Source organism: Halichondria panicea, chromosome 8 (genome assembly GCF_963675165.1).
Source record: "Halichondria panicea chromosome 8, odHalPani1.1, whole genome shotgun sequence".
Classification (NCBI taxonomy): Eukaryota; Metazoa; Porifera; class Demospongiae; order Suberitida; family Halichondriidae; genus Halichondria; species Halichondria panicea.
Window position 1 is genome coordinate 1,928,741 of NC_087384.1, and position 20,484 is coordinate 1,949,224.

At 42.6% G+C, this 20,484-nt stretch overlaps 3 protein-coding genes across 5 annotated transcripts in view; 1 reads left to right on the forward strand and 2 right to left on the reverse strand.

Annotated features, from left to right (window-relative positions):
- The window catches only part of LOC135339652 (serine/threonine-protein phosphatase 6 regulatory ankyrin repeat subunit B-like), a gene marked incomplete in the record, with an annotated part of 1,209,744 nt that overhangs the window by 823,216 nt on the left and 366,044 nt on the right, over positions 1-20,484 (reverse strand).
- On the reverse strand, positions 877-15,019 carry LOC135340211 (uncharacterized). The gene is made up of 23 exons (XM_064536532.1): positions 14,939-15,019; positions 14,712-14,881; positions 14,249-14,392; positions 14,130-14,198; positions 13,786-14,073; positions 13,013-13,654; positions 12,578-12,778; positions 11,865-11,957; positions 11,658-11,744; positions 10,337-11,538; positions 9,851-10,073; positions 9,350-9,455; positions 8,906-9,019; positions 8,047-8,117; positions 7,928-7,996; positions 5,011-5,073; positions 4,795-4,954; positions 4,406-4,530; positions 4,011-4,244; positions 3,862-3,958; positions 2,973-3,147; positions 1,942-2,534; positions 877-1,389 (listed from the first exon to the last, which is right to left on the reverse strand). The coding sequence occupies exons 2-23, from the start codon at positions 14,793-14,795 to the stop codon at positions 992-994; spliced, it is 5,238 nt and encodes a 1,745-aa protein (XP_064392602.1). The 5' UTR covers positions 14,796-14,881; positions 14,939-15,019; the 3' UTR covers positions 877-991.
- Positions 15,002-20,484, forward strand: part of LOC135340209 (stalled ribosome sensor GCN1-like) — a 35,622-nt gene continuing 30,139 nt past the window's right edge. For 2 of the 3 annotated variants that reach the window (XM_064536530.1, XM_064536529.1), the window contains exons 1-16: positions 15,037-15,269; positions 15,323-15,386; positions 15,494-15,552; positions 15,615-15,687; positions 15,748-15,844; positions 16,000-16,390; positions 16,674-16,748; positions 16,919-17,047; positions 17,570-17,722; positions 17,909-18,006; positions 18,240-18,549; positions 18,701-18,776; positions 18,992-19,139; positions 19,300-19,417; positions 19,545-19,851; positions 20,017-20,212. In XM_064536530.1, coding sequence (XP_064392600.1) covers positions 15,143-15,269; positions 15,323-15,386; positions 15,494-15,552; positions 15,615-15,687; positions 15,748-15,844; positions 16,000-16,390; positions 16,674-16,748; positions 16,919-17,047; positions 17,570-17,722; positions 17,909-18,006; positions 18,240-18,549; positions 18,701-18,776; positions 18,992-19,139; positions 19,300-19,417; positions 19,545-19,851; positions 20,017-20,212 — 2,421 coding nt within the window. In that variant the 5' untranslated portion in view covers positions 15,037-15,142. Of the gene's footprint in view, positions 15,270-15,322; positions 15,387-15,493; positions 15,553-15,614; positions 15,688-15,747; positions 15,845-15,999; positions 16,391-16,673; positions 16,749-16,918; positions 17,048-17,569; positions 17,723-17,908; positions 18,007-18,239; positions 18,550-18,700; positions 18,777-18,991; positions 19,140-19,299; positions 19,418-19,544; positions 19,852-20,016; positions 20,213-20,484 lie in introns of all 3 variants that reach the window. The other variant, XM_064536531.1, reaches the window with a different exon arrangement.

Consider the following 20,484-nt stretch of genomic DNA (forward strand, 5'->3'; position numbering starts at 1 on the left):
CCCCACATATACGCCAGCATTGATGAATGCAGCTATAATATATAGGAATGAATTTTTGTATGCTGGTTTAGGAAAAGTAACACATGACATAGATCTAATATATAGTGCTGGTGACAGGACACCTGGAACTGACCTCTTTCAGAACCACTATCCCGCAAGGTGACCTCGCTCTATATATAGGATATGGATCCCTTCACCATATAATTATACTGCAGTTGAACTTGGAGATAGATAGAGTGACCACATCCACTAGTTTGTGGCAGCCAAGAAATTCATAATCAGAAAGAATGCTGACCGCTTATAATTATATTCCCGAGAATGCCACATTGGGTCCCAGTTGAGTAAAAAAATAGTAGCCTTTCACCCAAAATGTATTGTGGATATAAATACCAGTAATTTGATACCATGCATGGTTACTGTCTTGTTGTGTGTTAGCTGTGACCCAAGGACACATGCATTTTAGAAAATGCAGCCTCCAATATACTACACAATAGTTAGTATTTGATGTGAAGTTAGGTAACTTCAGTGATAAAGATTATTATGCATTTATATGAGGTTTTCCTATAGAGGGAACGTTCCGGGAATTCCTCTCCCTTACATATCCTCTCCCTTACATATAATTATGTGCATTGCTAGCGAGAATACATACATACCTGCATGTGAAGTTGTTATCACTACATGGTAAGGGTCAAAAAATAATACCTTAAGGTGACATATTTTCACAGGTAGATTTGTTTGCGTTTTTACAGTTTTGTACATTTTGCTGGTATAAATGTTTGCGAAATGTCGATCTGGGTACATTAAACAAGAGGGCGGGCAATTATTTGCGAGTACTAATTTTTGCGATTTTACTCTCATTCGCAGAAATAGCAGAAATTTAAGGTAAGTAACAAACATTAGATTTAATGATTATGCTGAGACTGTTTACATCAAAAATTAAAAGCATCAATAACAATTAACAATTATGGTTGAAGGCATGTCCTATATATAGCTATGATTGAGATGGGTTCTTATAATAGACAGTAGCAGCAGCATCCAGGTCAGTCTGATAGTTGCCGTGTGATTCAGTGTGTTTCACTCTAGCACTAGCAGTTCTTGTGAGAAGTCTCTTTGAACTCAGACCCTTGCTCTGTCCGAGCAGCAAGTCCACATCCACACTCATTCGTCGAGAGTGACGAGATCGAAGGCCGCTTGTTAACTTGTCTCGCTGGAGATCATTCTGATTAAACGAAACAGTTCTTTTAGGAAGTGCGACTTTTTTCTTTGATTTCTTTTTTGATGGTTCCTTTTTATCCAGTTGAGACAAACGAGCTTCCAATTTCTTGTAGTACGCTTCAATGTAGTGTTTGGCAACTTCCGGAGACACTGGCTTTATCTTAGCAGATGTGACTGTACGTGTGTGTGTGTGTGTGTGTGTGTGTGTGTGAGTGTGCTCTATACGCTACTTAACTTTCACACACACGTGTGAAAGTTAAGTAGCGTATAGAGCGACATTTTTAAGGGGCTTAATTTTCGTTGTTTTCGTGGATTAGCAGTCCTACACGAAAATTAATTCCATGAGAACTGTTCTTTATTACTATAACGTGCAAAAATTAAAGGCGTGGATTCTGATAAGCAGTCAACCCATGAACTTTATGCAACCAAATGCTTTTCTACAAAATACAAGTGCCTCAAAAATTTCGCGCTATATACGGTATACATTAGTAGATGGCATGGATCTGTAGGCACTTTAACTTAGAGCTAGTACAGGGATACACACACCACATGCAATACCTAACAGCAAGAGTATAATTATGATAGAGAGAGAGTATCGAACGTAGGCATACTGTACGTGTGATGTACAGTATGGCTACGTTCGATACTCTCTTCTCTATCATATACTCTTGCTAACAGGTTATTAACCTAGAGTATAAACATGCGCCATGCAATGAAGACACTCACAATATTCTCCTTTATTCCTTGGCAATGTCTGACAGGTGTCCATGCTGGTGTGACAGATGAAGCTCCTCCCTTTTACACTCTCCCCGTCACACACGTCCACACTAACAGACACAACAGAAAGAGGCCTCTCTTTGCGATGGCCAGTCACTGAATCGGGCAGCTGCTGGTCATCGAGATCGGCCGAGTCTTGAGAGGTGGTATTATTGGCTGATAGACGAGGTGGTGTGTCTGCAAGGTCTTGTGATGCTGTGGTATGAAGCTGTGACTGTGTGGAGGGGGCGGCGCTATAAGGCTGTGATGACGTGGATGGGGTGGTGTGAGGCTGTGATGACGTGGATGGGGCGGTGTGAGGCGGTGACTGTGTGATCTCTGTTCTAATATTCAGCATGAGACAAGGTCCTGGTTCAAAAAAGAGAGGTAGAACTAGAGCATCGTTGTCCAGCGAGTCTCCACGTACGTCATCATTTGATTGGTCGGATAGAATGAAGCAGAAATGTTTTTGTATCTCCTCCTCGTCCTCTCTATCTTTGAGTTGTGGACACACCTCTAACACGTCCCCACCCAGCCTAGCAACCGTACTTGATAACAGCTCTCTGCAAGAAAAGACACAATGACTATACAGCATATCTGCACCCCTGAGCATAATTATATGTATATATTTGAAAACAACATATTAAACTAATTGATCTTGCCCACCACCAGGCAGTTAACAATGGCTGCATTATCTGCCTGTAGTGTCTAGCATGCATGTAGAACACAATGGCCCCTATAAAATAATGAAAAAATCATTGTAGCTACTAGCTAATTTCGGAGGGATCGAACCACACTGAAAATGGCAAGAACGATTTTGTCTCTCTGGCTTTTGCTAAGTACGCAATGACTGTTTCAGTTCCGAAAAATTCTCAATATAAAATCCTTGCTATACTGCATGCACCCACCATGCACAGATTTTGACGACAATAAAGCAAGAGTATTAATTTTGCACAACCAAACAATTGTTGAGCACTCCACACACACACACACCTACGTACCCAGCAGTGGTGGTGGAGTCAGCAAACAGAGTGATTGGCTCGTGGTCCACTCCTGGCAGGTCAGTGTAGAGTATGGGAACCATTGCCAGTGCTGGCTGATCATTGCCTTGGGCATTCTCTAGCCTCAGGGCTCCCTCCAGAGGCAGGACATCACATGACTCCAGTATCACCTCATCTATCAGGGGGGGGGGGGGGGGTATATGTAGGGTTGTGATACAGAAATGCCTGCTTCGATTCGCTTGAAAATAGATACTCCTTTTGTGAGGTGGATTGCAATCTCACGAATACCTCAAGGGTAAAATATTCGTTACTTTCGTGGGCAACTTGACCTACACAAAATTTTCCCCACGAAAACGTTGGCGTGGCTTCCCATAATGCATAAATGAAGTCAAACTTTTCGAGTAAACACTTACTAGCTAGTCTAAGATAGCTTAGGTACAGTCTATTGTAATTTTACTATATTATGCAGGGCGGCTCGAGGAGATATTAAAAATTAAGGCTGCTCACAAGAGGCTGTTTTCCTTGTCACTGACCGCCATTTTAGAGTTAGTCTACATAAAATTATTATGTTTTGTGAGTTTCTTGGCCTGGAAAGAAAAAAACGCTTTGAGCCACCCTCCAGAATGGTAAGAAGCATTGTGAAAGAGCAAGAACATAGAGTTAGAAGTGTTTAAAATGACGTAGGTTGTGTTGATTCATTTTGATGATCTCTCAGAGCTTCTACTGAAAGACGTTTTGAAGATTGATACTTGTGATACACCAATATAATGATGCATGTGTTTCAAACTTCTATCATGGCATTTATAGTGTCACAAAAATCTAAGAAAATCTTCATGAGCAAATGATTTACCGTAACCTTAATCCGTTCCAATAAAAATAGGAGACTCACCCTCATTAGCTGTGTCAATGATGGTGTAATCCTTTGTCTCTCCTTCCAGCCCAACTTCATCAATTATTCGTTGTATTAAATCAGACGCAACGTCATTCTAAAAAATTGTCACATGAATGCCGTATCATAGTCATGTGACCACCACTCACCTTGGAAATAGCTACAGACACTGTATGCTCCTCGACCTCACTGACACACACTTCCACACTCATCATGTGATCCTCTGTGTTGATCGTATGATGATCAATCTGACGTCCTTTGCCACTGATTACATCATCTTCCTCGGTAATCACGTGATCATATAGTGACGTAGTAGTGTCTACAGGTGACTCGTGTACTATAGGGGCAACGTTAGTCACTGGATATGATTGACTCTCATCAATCTGGAGTAGAAAAATCAATTTACTTGGGAAAATCAATTGCACTAGATACAAGTGTGGTGTACATGTACATACATGTACGTATCTTATAATTATTATGGGAACGTATTGTTGACAAAACAACAAAAGGGGAGAAAGTTCTAATTTATAGTTGGTTTACTTACAAAGGTATTTATAAGCAGCGAGGGTGGTGGTGTGAGGGGCATTCCCTCCTGCTGTGGAAAGTACACATGCTGGTATCCCTTGGAGATCGTGGACAGGGGAACCAGTCGACTGTACAACACATTGTCTGGAGGGCATAAAACCATGCATGCGATAATTAATCAGTGAACACAAGCCGTCAGCATATCATCAGTGTGCCTATACAGCTCACTATATGCATGTCATGACTATATGCATGTCATGATTCACGTCTAGTGCACACGTAAGTACACAAGGATACTAAAATGGCTTTAAGGTTTACTTCCATGGAATTTGCTTGAAATCTAGTAGAACCTCTAAAATATTATACACACACACAGAATACACAATAATTTATCTAAAACATATGTACCTTGGTTCTTGTCAGCATACACAGAGAACCTAACCACAGCTATCTCCCTGGCCCCAACGTTAGCCTTGAGGACGTTACCACTCGACCACAGGGCACACACACCCGACACATTGTTGGCATGACAACGGGCTTTGGTACAGTCATATGGTGCCCCTAGGATCTAGAGAAAGGGAACAGTAAATTAAAGTATAAGAATGAGAGATTGAGGAGACGCACTTCCATCTCAGCAGTTGGTAAGTGGTTGTGGTCAGCTCCCCTCAAGTTCTGTCCAGATATTAACTGTATAGGAGAACAGACGATTGTTAATTAGCTCACACATAGGTTATTATGCATCGAGGCGTAGCCGCACAAGGGATACGGTAAAGCTGACTGTGTGTGTGTGTGTTCCAGCTGTAACTGCTCAACGGTTGCAATGCGACGAAAACTAACAGCTTTTGATCTATAGGCTTCTAACCACGTTCTCTTGGATTTGATTCGTGGATTAGCAAACTAAAGCTTCTTTCTCGAGTTATGGCTAGTTTTACTAGAGTCAGAAAAGATCTGTTAAAACAGCTAGCTATAGTAGCCATTGTGAACTTGATCTCTTTGGGGTACACATGGTGCAATCCTCGCAGCATTAAATTTTGCTTGGCTTATGACGTAATTTAAATTAATGCAATGATCGGCACGTACAACTGTAAGAAAGCTAGGTTTGTGTATTCAATAAAGACAGTGTAGAACCTTTTTGTGAGATCCGAAGTGGGCCAGAGAGTCTTGTGTTGATGTACACTACATATTGTGAGAAGAGTAGGGTAGAGAAGTAGCTAGATTTAGCTAGCTGGAGATGTTTGTGTAATGATCGTTTTTGTGGCGGATCGTCACGGTAAGAACCATAGTTGAAGTAAGTTCACTAACGGCCGTGCAGAGCTTCACTGTGGGATGAGAAGTCGTTCAGAGAGTCTTGTGTTGATGTAGAGTACCTGTGCTGAGTTTAGAACGAAACCGCTTGACTGGAGAGCAACTGGAGCTAGATCTAGTTTTAGTTAATCGACCAACCTCCACCACCACTACCACCGTTGATCTCGATTGAACCTAGCACGATTATAGCCTCGTTTCGCTCGGAATTATTCCTGTGGATGCAATGCGCACACATTCCCACATGTTAGAGAATCCAGTGGCAGAATCAACTTACTATCTTTAATTTTTCTTGAGGTCCTGGTATTACCGGTAAGCCACAAAACAATGATAACATAATATTATAGACTAGATAACAATAGATTCATGTATACACAAGTCTTTTCTTCACAGTATTAATATAGATAGATACATACTTCCTGCTTGTTTATATAGTAACTATACTGTCTGTGCTATACTACTGTCTGTGCTTAAATTCTCTCTTAGTCTGTGCCTTTGACAAAGGTTTGCTCCCACTGTTTGGCTACAGGCCATTTAAATAACGTGCAGTTACTTCAGTATCGTTGATTTAATTCTATGACTGAATTGCACTGGCTATAATTATGCCTTTGACAAAGGTTTGCTCCCACTGTTTGGCTACAGGCCATTATTTTAAAACGATCAGTATGCACTATTAACTGTGAACACCCCTTTCTTGTGAAACAATCAAAGCACATTGCAAATTATTTACCTCTTCTATAACACTCTAATACTTTTGAGCGAAAGCAAAAACATGGCGGGAGGCATTAGCAAGCGCACGCTTGCAATACTCGTTGGTAACAGAAACTGTTAACAGTTTTTATTTGGAGGTGATTAAAGAACTAATTACTTGTTAGCCTAAAACTGAAGAATTAACATCTTATACTTGAAAGACAAACACGAACAACAGCATAGCTATAAAGATGTGGACACACACTATACATGCATGTAGCTATAATTATATTTTTTGAAAAAAAAATCAGTCCGTGAAAGCTAAATGAAGCTCTGCTTTTTCCTATTCTTTGCTGCTTTGCAGTTGTCTTGTCCAGTTACTGCTTTTGACATTGACACTATTTGTGGAGGTGGTTGTACAGCGGCTGATAATGCAAGTGCATCTCATGACTTAAACGAAGCCGCATGTTCTTTCTCCTATCAACAAAGTATTATCACTGTCGAGCAATGTGGGAATGATTTTGAACAAATACGCTCTGGATATTTATTCCATTGTTCCCAGACTGAATCCGGCAAATATTGCGGTGAATTTAATATATTAAATCCAGACATACCTGCTTGTGAAGATCGCTCAACTTGTACTGCAGAGTGTTTTTTGTTTCTAGCAGAATAGGGAGATAGCGGTTGCTGTACCGATTTATATTTGACAGACTTTGGAGCAATGGAAAGGACATCTTGCCCTATTGCTGAGAAATGTCATTTGACAGTGGATCAAATACCACGCAGAACTGGATCTATGCAGTGCAATTCCACAGCGTATTCTATTGATCGTGAAAGCTATTGCACAATACGGCCTGACCTAATACAAAAAACAGTTAACAAGTTATATGCTAACAGTTGCTTGAGAGTGTCGGTTTATTTATTTTATGGTTTGTGTGATCAATATAAAAATGGAACGTACTGTGACATACCTATAGAGGTGAGCTATGATTTATATTTGAAATGCAGGTTGATAACCAAAGATTGCACATCTAACTGTCGCAATGCACTGATATCGGCCAAAGAAACGAATGGTTGCTGTGCAAACTCGTTGTTGTATTCTAATTACATATTCATTACAAACACCTGTGAGACTAGGATGGACCTGTGGAGCATCTGTGGGGTTGAGTCTCCTGGGTTCTGCAATAATCAACTAGTGTTTGGCAGTACTATTGGTGGCAGTACTAGTGGTGGCAGTACTAGTTTGAGCTGTGTGACGGAGTTGCTAGTTGTTTTACTACTGATCGCTACTGCCATTATTTGAGCCTTATACGAATACGAATCAGTATACTGTACAGTGTGTATACAATTCAAACTGAATAGTGAATCGTAATTGGTAGATATATTCATGATTTTGTGATATTAATTTAATGTATACATTTTATATTAGATGCATGACTTTAAAAGTTGTATCTTAATTCCATGATTGTAATCTTTATGAGTTAAAATTGTTGTACGAAGGCTGAAAGTTTCACTTATTTAAGACCATGCATACATGGATAATACTTACGGTGAGTGTAATTGCCGTGGTAACTAGTTCCTCCCCGTTGAGATATCTCCGTGAATTCTCAACCAATAACTAAAGGCAAAAAGAATACATAATGATGTCATGACAACACCATTGTTTACCTGAGGCCTCTGCAGATACCCAGAGGAGCCATTCTGACTGAACACAGACATGTACTGTTGCAGAGGAGTGTCTGCAGAGAGGCACATTACGTTGAGGCAATTACTAATAACAAAGTATCATTTTAAACTAACCGCATGCACGTCTCACGCTACAAAATAATAGTACACGTATTAGCCTCCTTCACAAGGCCTCAAAAAGGAGGCCTGCTACTGACTGTTTGCGCATGCGCAAAACTATGGATAATTTCCCCGTAATGTTTCCATTAAACTGACATTTTACCCCGAAAAATATCCTGAATAACATATACACACAAAGAACACTACATACACAGAGTTATATAGCTAGCTAGCTAGAGACAGAGCTGTACGTTTGGTTACAGCATGCTATTTCTTCTGATAGAGTCTATATGTAGACTTTCACCAAGGTTAGTGTTAGATGGGCGTGGCCTGTCCATATAAGCTATTGTCAGCCTTCCCTGCGTTCAGACGATTGCCATCCACACTGTTGCAGACTGTGAGTTCTTTGTTAACATAGCAGGCTAAGGGTAGCTATTAGAATGCTATCACACGGGCTAGAAACCTTCTTCTCCACTTTCTTTCGTTGTGACGTCATGGTTTTACTGAGCATTATATATGATGATATCCGGAGTCCCCAGTTTCTGGGGATTATGTGGCGCATGCGCAAACAGTCGATACCAGGCCCTCTCTTCGAGGAAGAGCGGCCTGGGATCGAGGCTATACACGTATGTGCATTGCACTTATAACATTATAGTACAATGTTATATGTATTTACATTGTGTACACATGACAGGAAGGCCAAAGTTAACACGTACTACCGATTTCATATGAGCATTCTCACCGTTGGTTTGATAGTTGAGTGCCACCATTTGACAGCCGAGCATCCAGAAGGGGGTGGGGTTATAGTTGCTAGAGTTGATACGAGTGGCTGTTGGGTACACACGACTCATGTGACCTGCATGTGATAAGACCTTGGCCTACAAAACTTTAACGTTATAATGGTATAGTACGTCCACATATCTGAACATACAGTTTAATTATACTTGTACAAATACATGTACATCAGTCATTATATACAATTATGCCTACAAAACCAGCTGTCAAAAAAATAGCGGCAGTGTAGAAATCTTACAACATGCTCCACATGCTTCAAATTCAAGCTACACATACAATATATAATCATAAGCTTTTCCTTCTGTAAATGTATTTACGAAACAATCACCATGCATGCAAACTCTGATCAATACATGTGATACTGTACGTCAGTCATGTGATTGTTTCTGACCTGTGTTGAAAGAGATGAAGTCGAGTGGAGTTTTCTTCAACACTTTCTTTGCCACATTCTCTGACAGAGAGTACATCTCAGTCGACCTCTTCTTATCGTCATCTTCCTGAGAGGAGAGGGACAGACCGTTGATCACATGATGTGACATATACACACGCACACATGCACACAAACATCATAATCACTGCCACAATCTAGCACACTTGCTAACAAAATGCCTAATAAGCGAGGAAATACATGTTGTACGATTTGGCAACTTTAGGCGCATGAATCAGTAAAATAAATATACAAGTTACGTATATATATATATATTATTATAATATAATTATTGCAATCAGCACAGCGCTGCATTATGCAATACAACACACCCTAAGCAAAATTAATATACACTACACAGCAGTACATTACGATATAAATTTTAAGGTTCTATACACTTCTAGACACTGCATGGGCTCCACAGAATTCACTAATTAATTATTATACGTTATGCACACACAGAACCTTGAACCCAGAGAACTTGACTGGTTCCAGATACACAACAAGATCGGAGAGTTCTTTAGCAATGTCCTTGCTCTGGAAGATAGCCTCGGCTGTGTCTGGACAAGAGGGGGTGTGGTCTGTCACCGTTGGAGAGGGAAAAGGGAAGCCAGGGCCAGGAGAGCTCCTCTTTGATTGGAGGATCGACACACCAAGGCTTCCTCGACGCCTACGACTGTACAAGGACCTGCAGATACATAACCATTAACTGAGAGCTGAAACACACCAAAAGTACAAATGAAACTTTATATCTTATAGTGTTGTATCTGACAGCATTTATACACTTAAATAATTGGCAGTTTCACCACATAAAGAAACAGGCACTTGTGAAGGGAATTTTTACATGTTATTTTACAAGCATCAAAGAAAAGCGAATGAATTTAGCAGGAGTACATTTTAGTTTGGAAAAGCCAATCTTTCCATGCATGGCCACTAAAACAACTACTGTACCTTGTTAATATTGCCGCGTCAGCAGAGGCATATGATGACAGCTCCTCCTCCTCCTGTGATTGGACGCTATTCTGTCGACTCAGACTGGGTGACCGAAGCTCGTGAAGTACCAGGGGTGATTTTGGTCGGGTTGGAGGTGTGGTTAATTCAGGGAACGCTCTCTGTATGTGACTAGGTAGACTTGAAGAACTCTGCTTGTGACTTTTAATTTCATCTTGCAACGAGAATGCTTGTCTTGGGAGAGTTGGTAACGAGGTATTGCTGAGTGTTACTTTGTCTGTATAACTCGTCAACCATTCATTGAGCCTGACAGAGTCCATACTGGTTGTCCGTGAGAGGGGGTCGTGGGATCGAAGGTTAGGCATACTTTCACATAGTTTAGAGCTTGGATAACTCTGGCTTCGAGCATAATTGAAGCTTCTCACACCCATAATGCTGCTTTCTAGGTCTTTTGTTTTCTGGTAGAAATGCTCCTGGAAGAGAACGGATTCTTTGCTGCACTGCATGCGCCCATTGTCAGACAAAATAGCCGGATCCTCATCATCGTCATCCGAGTCTTTCACAACAGCTCCTCTCCTGCTTCTACCTCTGAGCTGCACGTGCCCAGTATCAGACAAAATGGCCGGTTCCTCATAATCAGCATCAGTATCTTTCACAACAGCACATCTTCTACTCCTTCCTCGATTGAGCTCTGGCAAAACCATTGGAGAAGACTCTACAGCATTCATACCATCAGAAACAATGTCTTTCTTAGCACATGAATCCATCTCCAGAAAATTAACATTTTTGTTGGAATCTCTAGCGTAATTGACGGTTTTCACACCCTTTTTTTGTTCGGCTTCTTCTTCGCACTTCTCCACTGCTACAGGACAAGAGTCAGCTTCCTCAATAATAGTGAACATGGTGGGCGTAGTTGGAGAATGGGGACCAATTGGAGTACCCTCGTTGCCGGGGGTGAGTTTGGGGCTGAGATTGTTGCTCTGTGTTGGTGAGGGTGGTAGTGGTGGTGTGAGGCATGTGGGCGTGAGCGTTGGGGATGGTGTGGATGTGAGGGTTGGGGAGAGATTGTACGGAACGATCGGGAAAGAGGGTAGACTGTGGGTGGAGTTATCGCGAGAGAAGAACCTCCCTCCAATAATGTGAGGTGAGTTCCCGGGGCTTGAGAATGGACTGAAGTTAATCAGTGACTTTTGATGATCAAGCTGAGAGGTGTGTGGTGGGGTGAGTGAGGTACAAATATACAACTGTACACGACTGTATTGCAAGTATAATCACTGGGTGAGTCGATCTGCAATACATACATGTACGTACTGCATTTTACCTTTGGTAATCCAGGGTCAGGAGAGCCGTCAGAAAAAGTGGGTGGGGCCAGCTTCCTGTTTTTGATCAGTACCTTGTACTTCAGTTGCTACGTAATGTAACAGGAATTGTAAAATCAGAATCGCTATATACATGCAGTTACAAAAAAAATTATATTTGCACCTTACAGTCACTCAGGCATGCACTAATTATTAGTATGCACAAGTACCTCAGGTGAAGGCAGCTGTTTCAGGTCGTCTCTAACTGGCTGAGTCAGCAACTTGTCCCCAAAGGAAGCCTTTATGTACTCAACCATCTTGATCTACAGTTTCATAAAATTAGTCACTGTCAGACATGCGTAACAGAATGATGCACAGATGCATTGGGAATCGAAGTTTTCCAAACTAAATTGGCATGCATTGCAAAATTACAATGTAAGTGCGTGTTCTCAGGGCAACATGAAACACTTGTACCGTGTATGTACATGTATGTGCAATGATATATCACTTATATAGACTATACATAATTATATATATGATCCTTGTTGTGGGGTTGGATAACTAAGGCTTTAACTCAAATACTACGTACAGTTTCAGCAAGTTGTGAGGGTAGCAAATATGAGCATGCACCCAATGTAACTCATGCAACTCCCACTGCAATGCAGGACATACCACTACTGTACATACAACTCCCACTACAATGCAAGACATATATACCACTATTGTGCATGCAACTCCCACTGCAATGCAGGACATACCACTACTGTGCATACAACTCCCACTGCAATGCAGGACATACCACTACTGTACATGCAACTCCCACTGCAATGCAGGACATACCACTACTGTACATGCAACTCCCGCTACAATGCAAGACATATATACGACTACTGTGCATACAACTCCCACTGCAATGCAGGACATACCACTACTGTACATGTACCTGCTGCTGTACAGAGCAGTGGTTCTCCAGTGACAGAATAAGAGGGTACGCAGAGGCTGTGAAGGCGTCTTCACTGATTGCCTCAACAACATCTTTGAATTTTATTTTTGAGGTAAGGGTGTGACCGTGGTAGATGATGGGCTCTCCTCCGTCACCATCCCAACAGTCAAGTTCCACACACCGACAACCAGAGTTCAGCACCTGGGAGTGGGTAAAGGCATTTCCATACATTTTAAATGGCATTGAGAATGTAGTTACAACTTAAAAGTTGAGAACAATGTTTTCGTACATGCAATGACATTGAAATCACAAATGTGATTTTCGTTTACCTTTTGTTACAAAGCCAAAAGACTTCTCAGGAATTAATAGACATAGAGCTGTCAATACCGTGAAGCCAGTGTTAAACCACACCCACCCCTAACTTATAACACTCACCAGAGTGTACATGCGCACTGACGACTCTCCGTGCAGTTGATGGCCGGTGAGATAAGTATTGTGGGACGATGCGATGAAGTAATCATGAAGGGGCTTACTCATGTCCTGGTTGACCACACCCTTCTTACAAGGTGGTGCTGCCTCCTGATTAAGCATGTAGTGGGTAAACCCCTTTAATGAAATGTTAGTTACAGGTTCTCCGCTGGGAATGAGATCGTATATACGGATCATGTGATCCACTTGTGGCTCGGTGACCTTTAACCCTTGAGAGGTTGAGAGAAATTTCAGAAATGATTCTTTACTCATCCTTTGTGTAGGTGAGTGTATTTCTTCTTTCTCTTTTGACTGCTTGGATTTCGAAGCAGAATGCCATCCTTTGAAATTTATCATGCCCATACTCGACCGTCTGCGACCAGAAGCAGCTGCCTTTGTGACAGCTTGTGGCTGAGGACGGACCACTGGAATTGCAGAAGCAGGGTCAGATGATGCGCAGTGTGCCTTGTAAATCTGCTGGAGATCGGGGCGCTGCTTGGCCGTGTGTGTGTAATACAGAGCCTGGAACACTTCGAACGAGATGTTGTGAAGTTCTTTGTCTATACGGGACTTTAATTCTGGTTCTGGTTCTATGAGGTCCTGTAACACCTATAGGTGTGTGCATGTGCGTCATTTACAATTTTATTCAAAATGGAACTCAAATCGTAGTTTAGTAACTTTTTAGATGGTGTAAGCTAGCAGCAATTATCACTATTAAACACTACTAAGATCACACTCACCTTGAAAGCCTTCCACAATCTGAGCCCAGCAAAAGTACCCAGTGCCATCACTGCATGGACCACGCCCCCGTTCTGTTTCCGCAGTTCAACGTACTGACATTGCAGCCAGTACTCAATGCTACCAGCTGCCTTGCTAGGATCACAATCCATTGTCGAGAGAGAGCCATCTTTGAGTTGTTGCAAGCTATGCTTCCAGAGAGAAGCTGCTTGTGGGGTGGGTAGAACCAGATTGAGCTCTTTCCATGGCCATGGCTCAAAGTACAAGCTCAGGCATTGGTCGCCAACAATCTACATGTTTTAATTGCGTGAACATTAGTTACAAATTAGTACAATAAAGGACCTACCTCGTCAGATGTATTGAGGTATTTCTTTGTCTTGCTCGAATCTTTCGGCTTGTTTCCAGTGGTTACCAGCTGCAAGAAATTATTATTATTGCATGCGATCTTAATATCCGCCTACATACACTAAGTTGGTTGAGGTGGTAACAGCTCTTCTTCCCGTCTTTTGTTCCCTTCACAAAGAGAAGATGGTGATGGGAATCGAGTGAGAAGCTAGCGGCTGCACAATCACCTCCACTCCACCTAGCACAGACATTTTCTGCATACAGCTGAGGAGGAAGGGATGTCATCAATGGAAGATGCTTCTGCATTGCATTCAGCTAATGTTAAGGCTAGTAATCACAAGATTACAATACATTGGCATAGTTTGGACATTGCTTTGAGAGGTGTCTGCTAAACAAAGAAATGATTCCCTGAGGCTATTCCCCTGAGGCTATTATGTGGTAGTGTGAAACGAAGCACTAGAGTCTTACAGAGAGAGGGGTGAGGATTCAAGTGGTACAAAAACAGTGTGGAGTAGGTGCCAATAGCGAGTGGGATGCAAAATGGTGTAGCGTACTAATATTGAACATAGACATTTTTCCATACCTCACACTCCGAAACATCTTTCTTCTTTTCTTTGTTTCTTGCCCTTTGCACGGCATTGCGGTACCACAGAGTGTACAGGTACATCGCTCGTTGCAGGGATCTGAGTCAGGAGGTCCACCAGCCCAAGGGACAGCTGGCCATGATTGAACACTCAGTCACTACTTCTATGCCTGCAAATTACAACACTACCGACTAAATCTTCAGCACTACAAAGTCATAAAGCTCACCTCTAGCTCTAGCTCTCATTGCATTCACTTTGGTCCACGATAGAGTCCACGTGGGTACAGGTAGCTTATTTTGAGTGTATATTTACCCATTTCTAGATTACAGAATTAACGACCTTATCAACTCCACGTGGTGAGGTAAGCTGTTTAGGTAGCTAATTCACCTCTTCAGCACAATACACAGCCCTAAACTTGACTGTGGAGACCATGGAATCAGATGGGATCTTCTCTTCAATGGAGGCTGTCAAAGCCTTTGTGAAACACTACACTACAGCAAGTTCATCAGCTAGAGAGAAGCTCTTGTCTGACCTCACCCTGGCTGCAGCTTCTAAGGGTGAGCCTTTGCTGGGGGGTAGGGCTGCTATTAAGTGTTGTTACCCCCTGCAGAGCTGCCAGTACCAGTAGTCAAGCTGACAGTGATCACACTCTGCAGTACTCTGTTTAGATACAAGTGAGTGCATGCCGGCCAGCTGGCTATGTATGAGTTGCATTCACAAGTATAGCTGTTTTTATGTACGTGCTAAGATAATTATGATAAACCATTTGCTATTATTTTAGCGAGAAAGGGTCCAAGGTTGCCGTAGAGGAAGCACTGGAAGAGCTGTGCGATGTGCACGGTAAGGATCATTACACCTGTATTGAGGTATCTCTTTACATGTGTACCATACAACATTGATAGGTGCTGTTGCCATGGATGCACTCTCAGCTGGCCTGGCTGATAGCTCCAAGTATTTCAAGGGAGGTGTAACAAGGTACAGATATATATAGGTGCACTGAATCTGTCTGAATATGATGTTTTTATGTCTTTCTAGTTCGTCGCTAGCCAAGTGCGCGTTAGCTGCTCTCAACTGGTCCTGTATTCTCATTGGATGTTCTGATACTGTTAAAGAACCTGTTCTACAAAACCAGGTAATAAGGAGGATTGGCTGTTGTACTGTGTACTGATTTATCGGTAAAACCCGGCCAATAACCATCATTTTGTAGGAACTAAATATCTGCAATCTGTGCCTTTACGCAATACACCACTCACCAGGCCATACCATCCCACCCACACACACACTCAGGCTATATTCATGTCAGCCATCCCCAGCTCTCTGAAAAGAATCTGGGAAGCAGCTGTCAAGAAACTCATCGCTCTATGGAGTAGCAAACCAAACTTTGCTAGGAACACTCTCTCAATTCTTATCAGTGGAGAAGCGTCTCTGTTTTCATTGAGCTTATTAGCTGTTTTGGTCGACTTCCTCAGTAAAAATGGTGGTATTGAAGCAAAGGAACAAGAGGGGATGCTCTCGCTGTTCAGCAAGGTGGTTCTCTCGGCACGGAGTAAGCCCCTGCAATTAATCATCGAGTCCTCTGGCCCCATTTTCAAGCACACCTCTAGAGCTCAGTTCTCCAGCTTGCTGTTGCCTGGCACTCTAAAGTGCTTGCTTAGGAACCCAGATGAACTGCTTGAAGGTAAACATTATGTATTTCCTTGATTGCGATCTAAGTGGGACTACTACTCCTGTCTATTGTGGTGGGGTTACCTTATAAACTTTAACAGCTGGTCACCCTCTATAACACAGCCAGGTTAATTAGCCCAAAGTCTCCATGTGTTTCAGCCTGTATTCATTTTAGCAATTAAATCACCTCTTTACGTACGTACTGCACTGTTGGTCTGCCTAGGAGTGAATGCAATAACAGATTGTGTTTGTTGTAAACCACCATTACCCGAGTGCATAATAATTATTACGTACAGCTGTTGCGTTCATGGTATCGGCCCTCCCCATCGACTTCAGTGAGTACGCTAACAACATCCTCAAGAACACCATCGGTGAGGAAGACATGATTATCTGAACACACTGTGACAGCTTTGTCCATCTTTTTGTGTGCAGTAGTGGTCCCAACCTTACCTCCTTACATGTATGGTTTTGTACGCTAGTCTCCTTTTCATCAGAGTTGCAACCTTATCGATTGTGCCTTGGCTTGTCGTTCTCCCCTCAGGGCATCTCAGCTCCAACCACGCCACCACAAGAGCGGATGCTCTAAACTTGGTGAAGGCTCTGGCCTCTCAGTGCAGCGACTCAGGCCCAGTGAAAGATATGGCCAAGCAGCTGTTTGTAGCTCTCAAAGGTAAACATATTATTGACACGCATCATCCATAAGTAACATTGTACACGTGTATAATGTACAATATACACATTGTGCTTAATTGTACAATCCTGTGTGTGTATTATAATACAGTAGAACCTCGATTATCCGGACACCTTGGTTCCAGAAGGAGGCTGGATAAGTGAATATGCCGGATTATCGAATAGATAAACCACGCCTTGATCCACCCACTTTATTGATAAACAGCAGTGCCGCATGGTTGTCTGCGCATGCGCAGAAGATAAGCAGGCATGTCTCCATGGTAACAGCTGCAACGCGCATGCGCATTTGAGGGACATGCCCATTTTCTGAATTATTTAATCTGATTAAAAAGAAAACTGCCAAGCCGGATAATCGAGGTTCCGGATAATGGAGGGCCGGATAATCGAGGTTCTACTGTACAGACTAATTAGTATACACTAACGTATACATGTACTGACTGTACGTATGATACATGTACGTGATTCAAACATCTGCCTCCCCCTCCACCACCCACACACACAGCCAGTCCGAGTGGCAAGCTGACAATGACCGAGCACCGCTCCAGTGTCCTGTCGGCCATTGAAACTCTTTCCCACTGCCCCCTCTCCTCGTCTGGCATGACAGACCTGGGCACGGCCGTGGCAGAGGGACTCGTGATACACGTCAAACAGGAAGGTGGGTGTGGCAGTGATTGTGTGCAGCCATTTGTAGAATTGACGCCTGTCATATTTTCAGGCATTAATTAAATGGTTTGTGATGCTTCTTTGCGAGCAGTTTGTATAGCGGTAGATCACCCAAATTTATCAATGAAACAAATGAACGCAGTACGTGTTTGTCATATCTCTTCCCTCCCTCCCCCAGTCAACACAGGCATAGCAGTGGCAGCTGCCAGTGTCCTCCGAGTGTGGTGCCCCCACCTGGTGGAGACCACACCCAAAGCTCTCACTGATCTATTGAAGGTACAACATGTACTGTACGTAGCAGCACACTCAGCCATGAGGGATATTCTTTTTAAAAAAAGCTTCTAGTGACTATTGTCCTTTGTGTGTCTGTTACCCCAACTAAATGCTTGTTGAAGAGACTACATGTAGCTGCTCCCATTCTGTTAATATTGTTGAACACTGAACACATTACTCTTTAATATCGTATGTGTACTAAACACCACACCCACCCACCCACCCACCCCCCCCAGGGAGGATTGACAGGCAAGTCCACGCCCTCTCTACTCCGTGCAGTCTACCTCCGTTGCGTGCTGGCCCTCTCCCAACCTGAAGATAGTGCTCACACCGCCATCTTCTCTCCCCTTGTCAAGCAGAGTTTGGAACGAGTGTTCAGCTCGTCCTCTCCGCAGCCAGCTGCTCTAGAGGAGGCTCTTGTAGCCTGTCATGTGCTAATTAGCATCAGTCGCCCTAAGGGTGTCCCCGCTGAGGTGTGGGGAGTTGCCGGGTCGCATTGCGAGCAGCTGGTGTCTAATAAACTCATTACAACTGCCACTCAAGACAGTGAGTCCACCTGTGTGTACATTATTTTGCTGCATGGACGTAAATATGGAATGTACATTTTTATCTGTAGAGATGAAAGCTTGAATGTATCCAGACAAAGAATAAACACATTCTTGAATTTTTGAAGTTACTCTTTCTGTTTGATGTGCAGGTCTCGACATGCTAGTGAGTGTGACACGTGCCCTTCTCACGAGTGAGGAGGACAACTTGAAGAAGACGCAGAAGAGGTGTGTGTCGATCTTTAACTCTTGTGAAAAGTTTTGTATGCATACGTGCATACATAATTATTATTAGCAGATTTCGTGCTTTCTGTTTTGTTCTTACAAGTCATCAGCAACTGTTTATGCCACGTGGTACTACACATGCATGCAGTTTGGATGTAGTATTAATTTTATTCCTCCCACACACACACGCACACACACACACACACACACACACACAGGGATTGGTTGAGTGGGGTGGTACGTGCAATGCCTCACTCCTCCTGGCAAACACAGAAGGCAGCAGTCTCTTGTTTCACCGCTGCCGTGGAAACTCACCCTGACCTTGCTTACACGCTGCTGGATATCCTAGAGAGTACTGTAGGAAAGGTCAGTGTCAGAGTACTGCGACCATACCACCTGAGGCATTACAATAATTATATGCTGCAAATATATGCTGCAAACACTGTACATTGCATGTGAATGTATATGTAGCTTGATATCGAATTCTCACATGATAACAAGCGTGAAATTTACATATTGTACACAGGGAGAGTACCCTCCGAGAATGCTGGTGTCAGCAGTCTTAAGTTTGACCACACCCACTCCTCCTAAGAGGGAGGACCTTGCCATACGCACCCTCCTCATCACTCACCACCCCGCAATTAGTAAGTGGTTATTTGTAAAAACGATACTTGTAAATTTATGGAATAATTATTATAATTATTTTAGTAGAAGGAAAGAGAATCATATAGTCGTCATAATTGTATTGATTCTTTTTCTCCTCTTTTGTAGCTCCAACAAACCCTGGTGGCTGGCAAAAGGTCATCTCTAGGTTGAAGCTTGACCCCAGTGACCTTTTGTCACAGCACACCTCTGACCTGTTGCATGCAATCCACGAGGGCATGACCGAACAGAAAGATGCTTCTAGGAGTGCGTTACTTACCCTGTTGAAATATGAGGCTGCGATCATCGTGCCAAAGATTGTCGATAACTTGTGTGAGTTGCTAGGCAACACGGATTTGCTGGGAGTGACAGAAGAGATGATGGAGATAATGTACACACCTCAGGGGCAGTTGTGGCACCAGGGTCTGCTCAAGGAGTGAGTCTATACATTGTATGAGAGAGTGTATACAATTTGGTCCTGAAGATATATGTATTTTTGTGTTTTGAGTACATATTTATTTTCAGAAACTAGTTTGTGTCACACCTACATGTACATATATATGCAGTTGCACATTAGTATTGTAATTTTCTACCCCCCTAGAATGCAGACCTCTCTGGAAGGGGGTGTGGATCTGACCAACTTGAAGCGGGAGTCCAAAGTGTACAGCTACGAGGACCAGAAATGGGAGGCGGAGCTTCGTCGAGAGCAGCTGGCCAAGAAACGAGCGGCCATGGCCGAGTGGGATGGTGACGTGCGGACTATGATGAAACAGGCAAAGCTCGGTCAGAAACGCCAGGTGCAGTGACACGTACAGCTGTCTATTGTACGTAGCATCAAGGGCGTATAAAAGAAGAGAGGGCATGCAACTCACTATCTAGTACACGTAGCTAGCAGAGTTCAAATGTTGGCGGAGAAATGTGTGAATTTGTATGAAGTGCTAAAACTGTTTTTAGATAAGAAAATTTATTATTTATTTATGTATACATGTCAGACAAGGTATAGTGTAATTTGTACAACAATAATATTCAAGCTCCACACATGTACATGTACATGTAAGTTTGCCTGTCT

Excerpts from the sequence above, each read along its gene's own strand:
- LOC135340211 (XM_064536532.1), bottom strand. The coding sequence starts at position 14,795 with ATGTACCTGTACACTCTGTGGTACCGCAATGCCGTGCAAAGGGCAAGA. Across the intron at positions 14,393-14,711 it reads AAGATGTTTCGGAGTGTGAG|CTGTATGCAGAAAATGTCTG; the intron begins GTATGGAAAAAT and ends CTTCCTCCTCAG. Across the intron at positions 2,535-2,972 it reads GACTCCACCACCACTGCTGG|AGAGCTGTTATCAAGTACGG; the intron begins GTACGTAGGTGT and ends CTTTTCTTGCAG.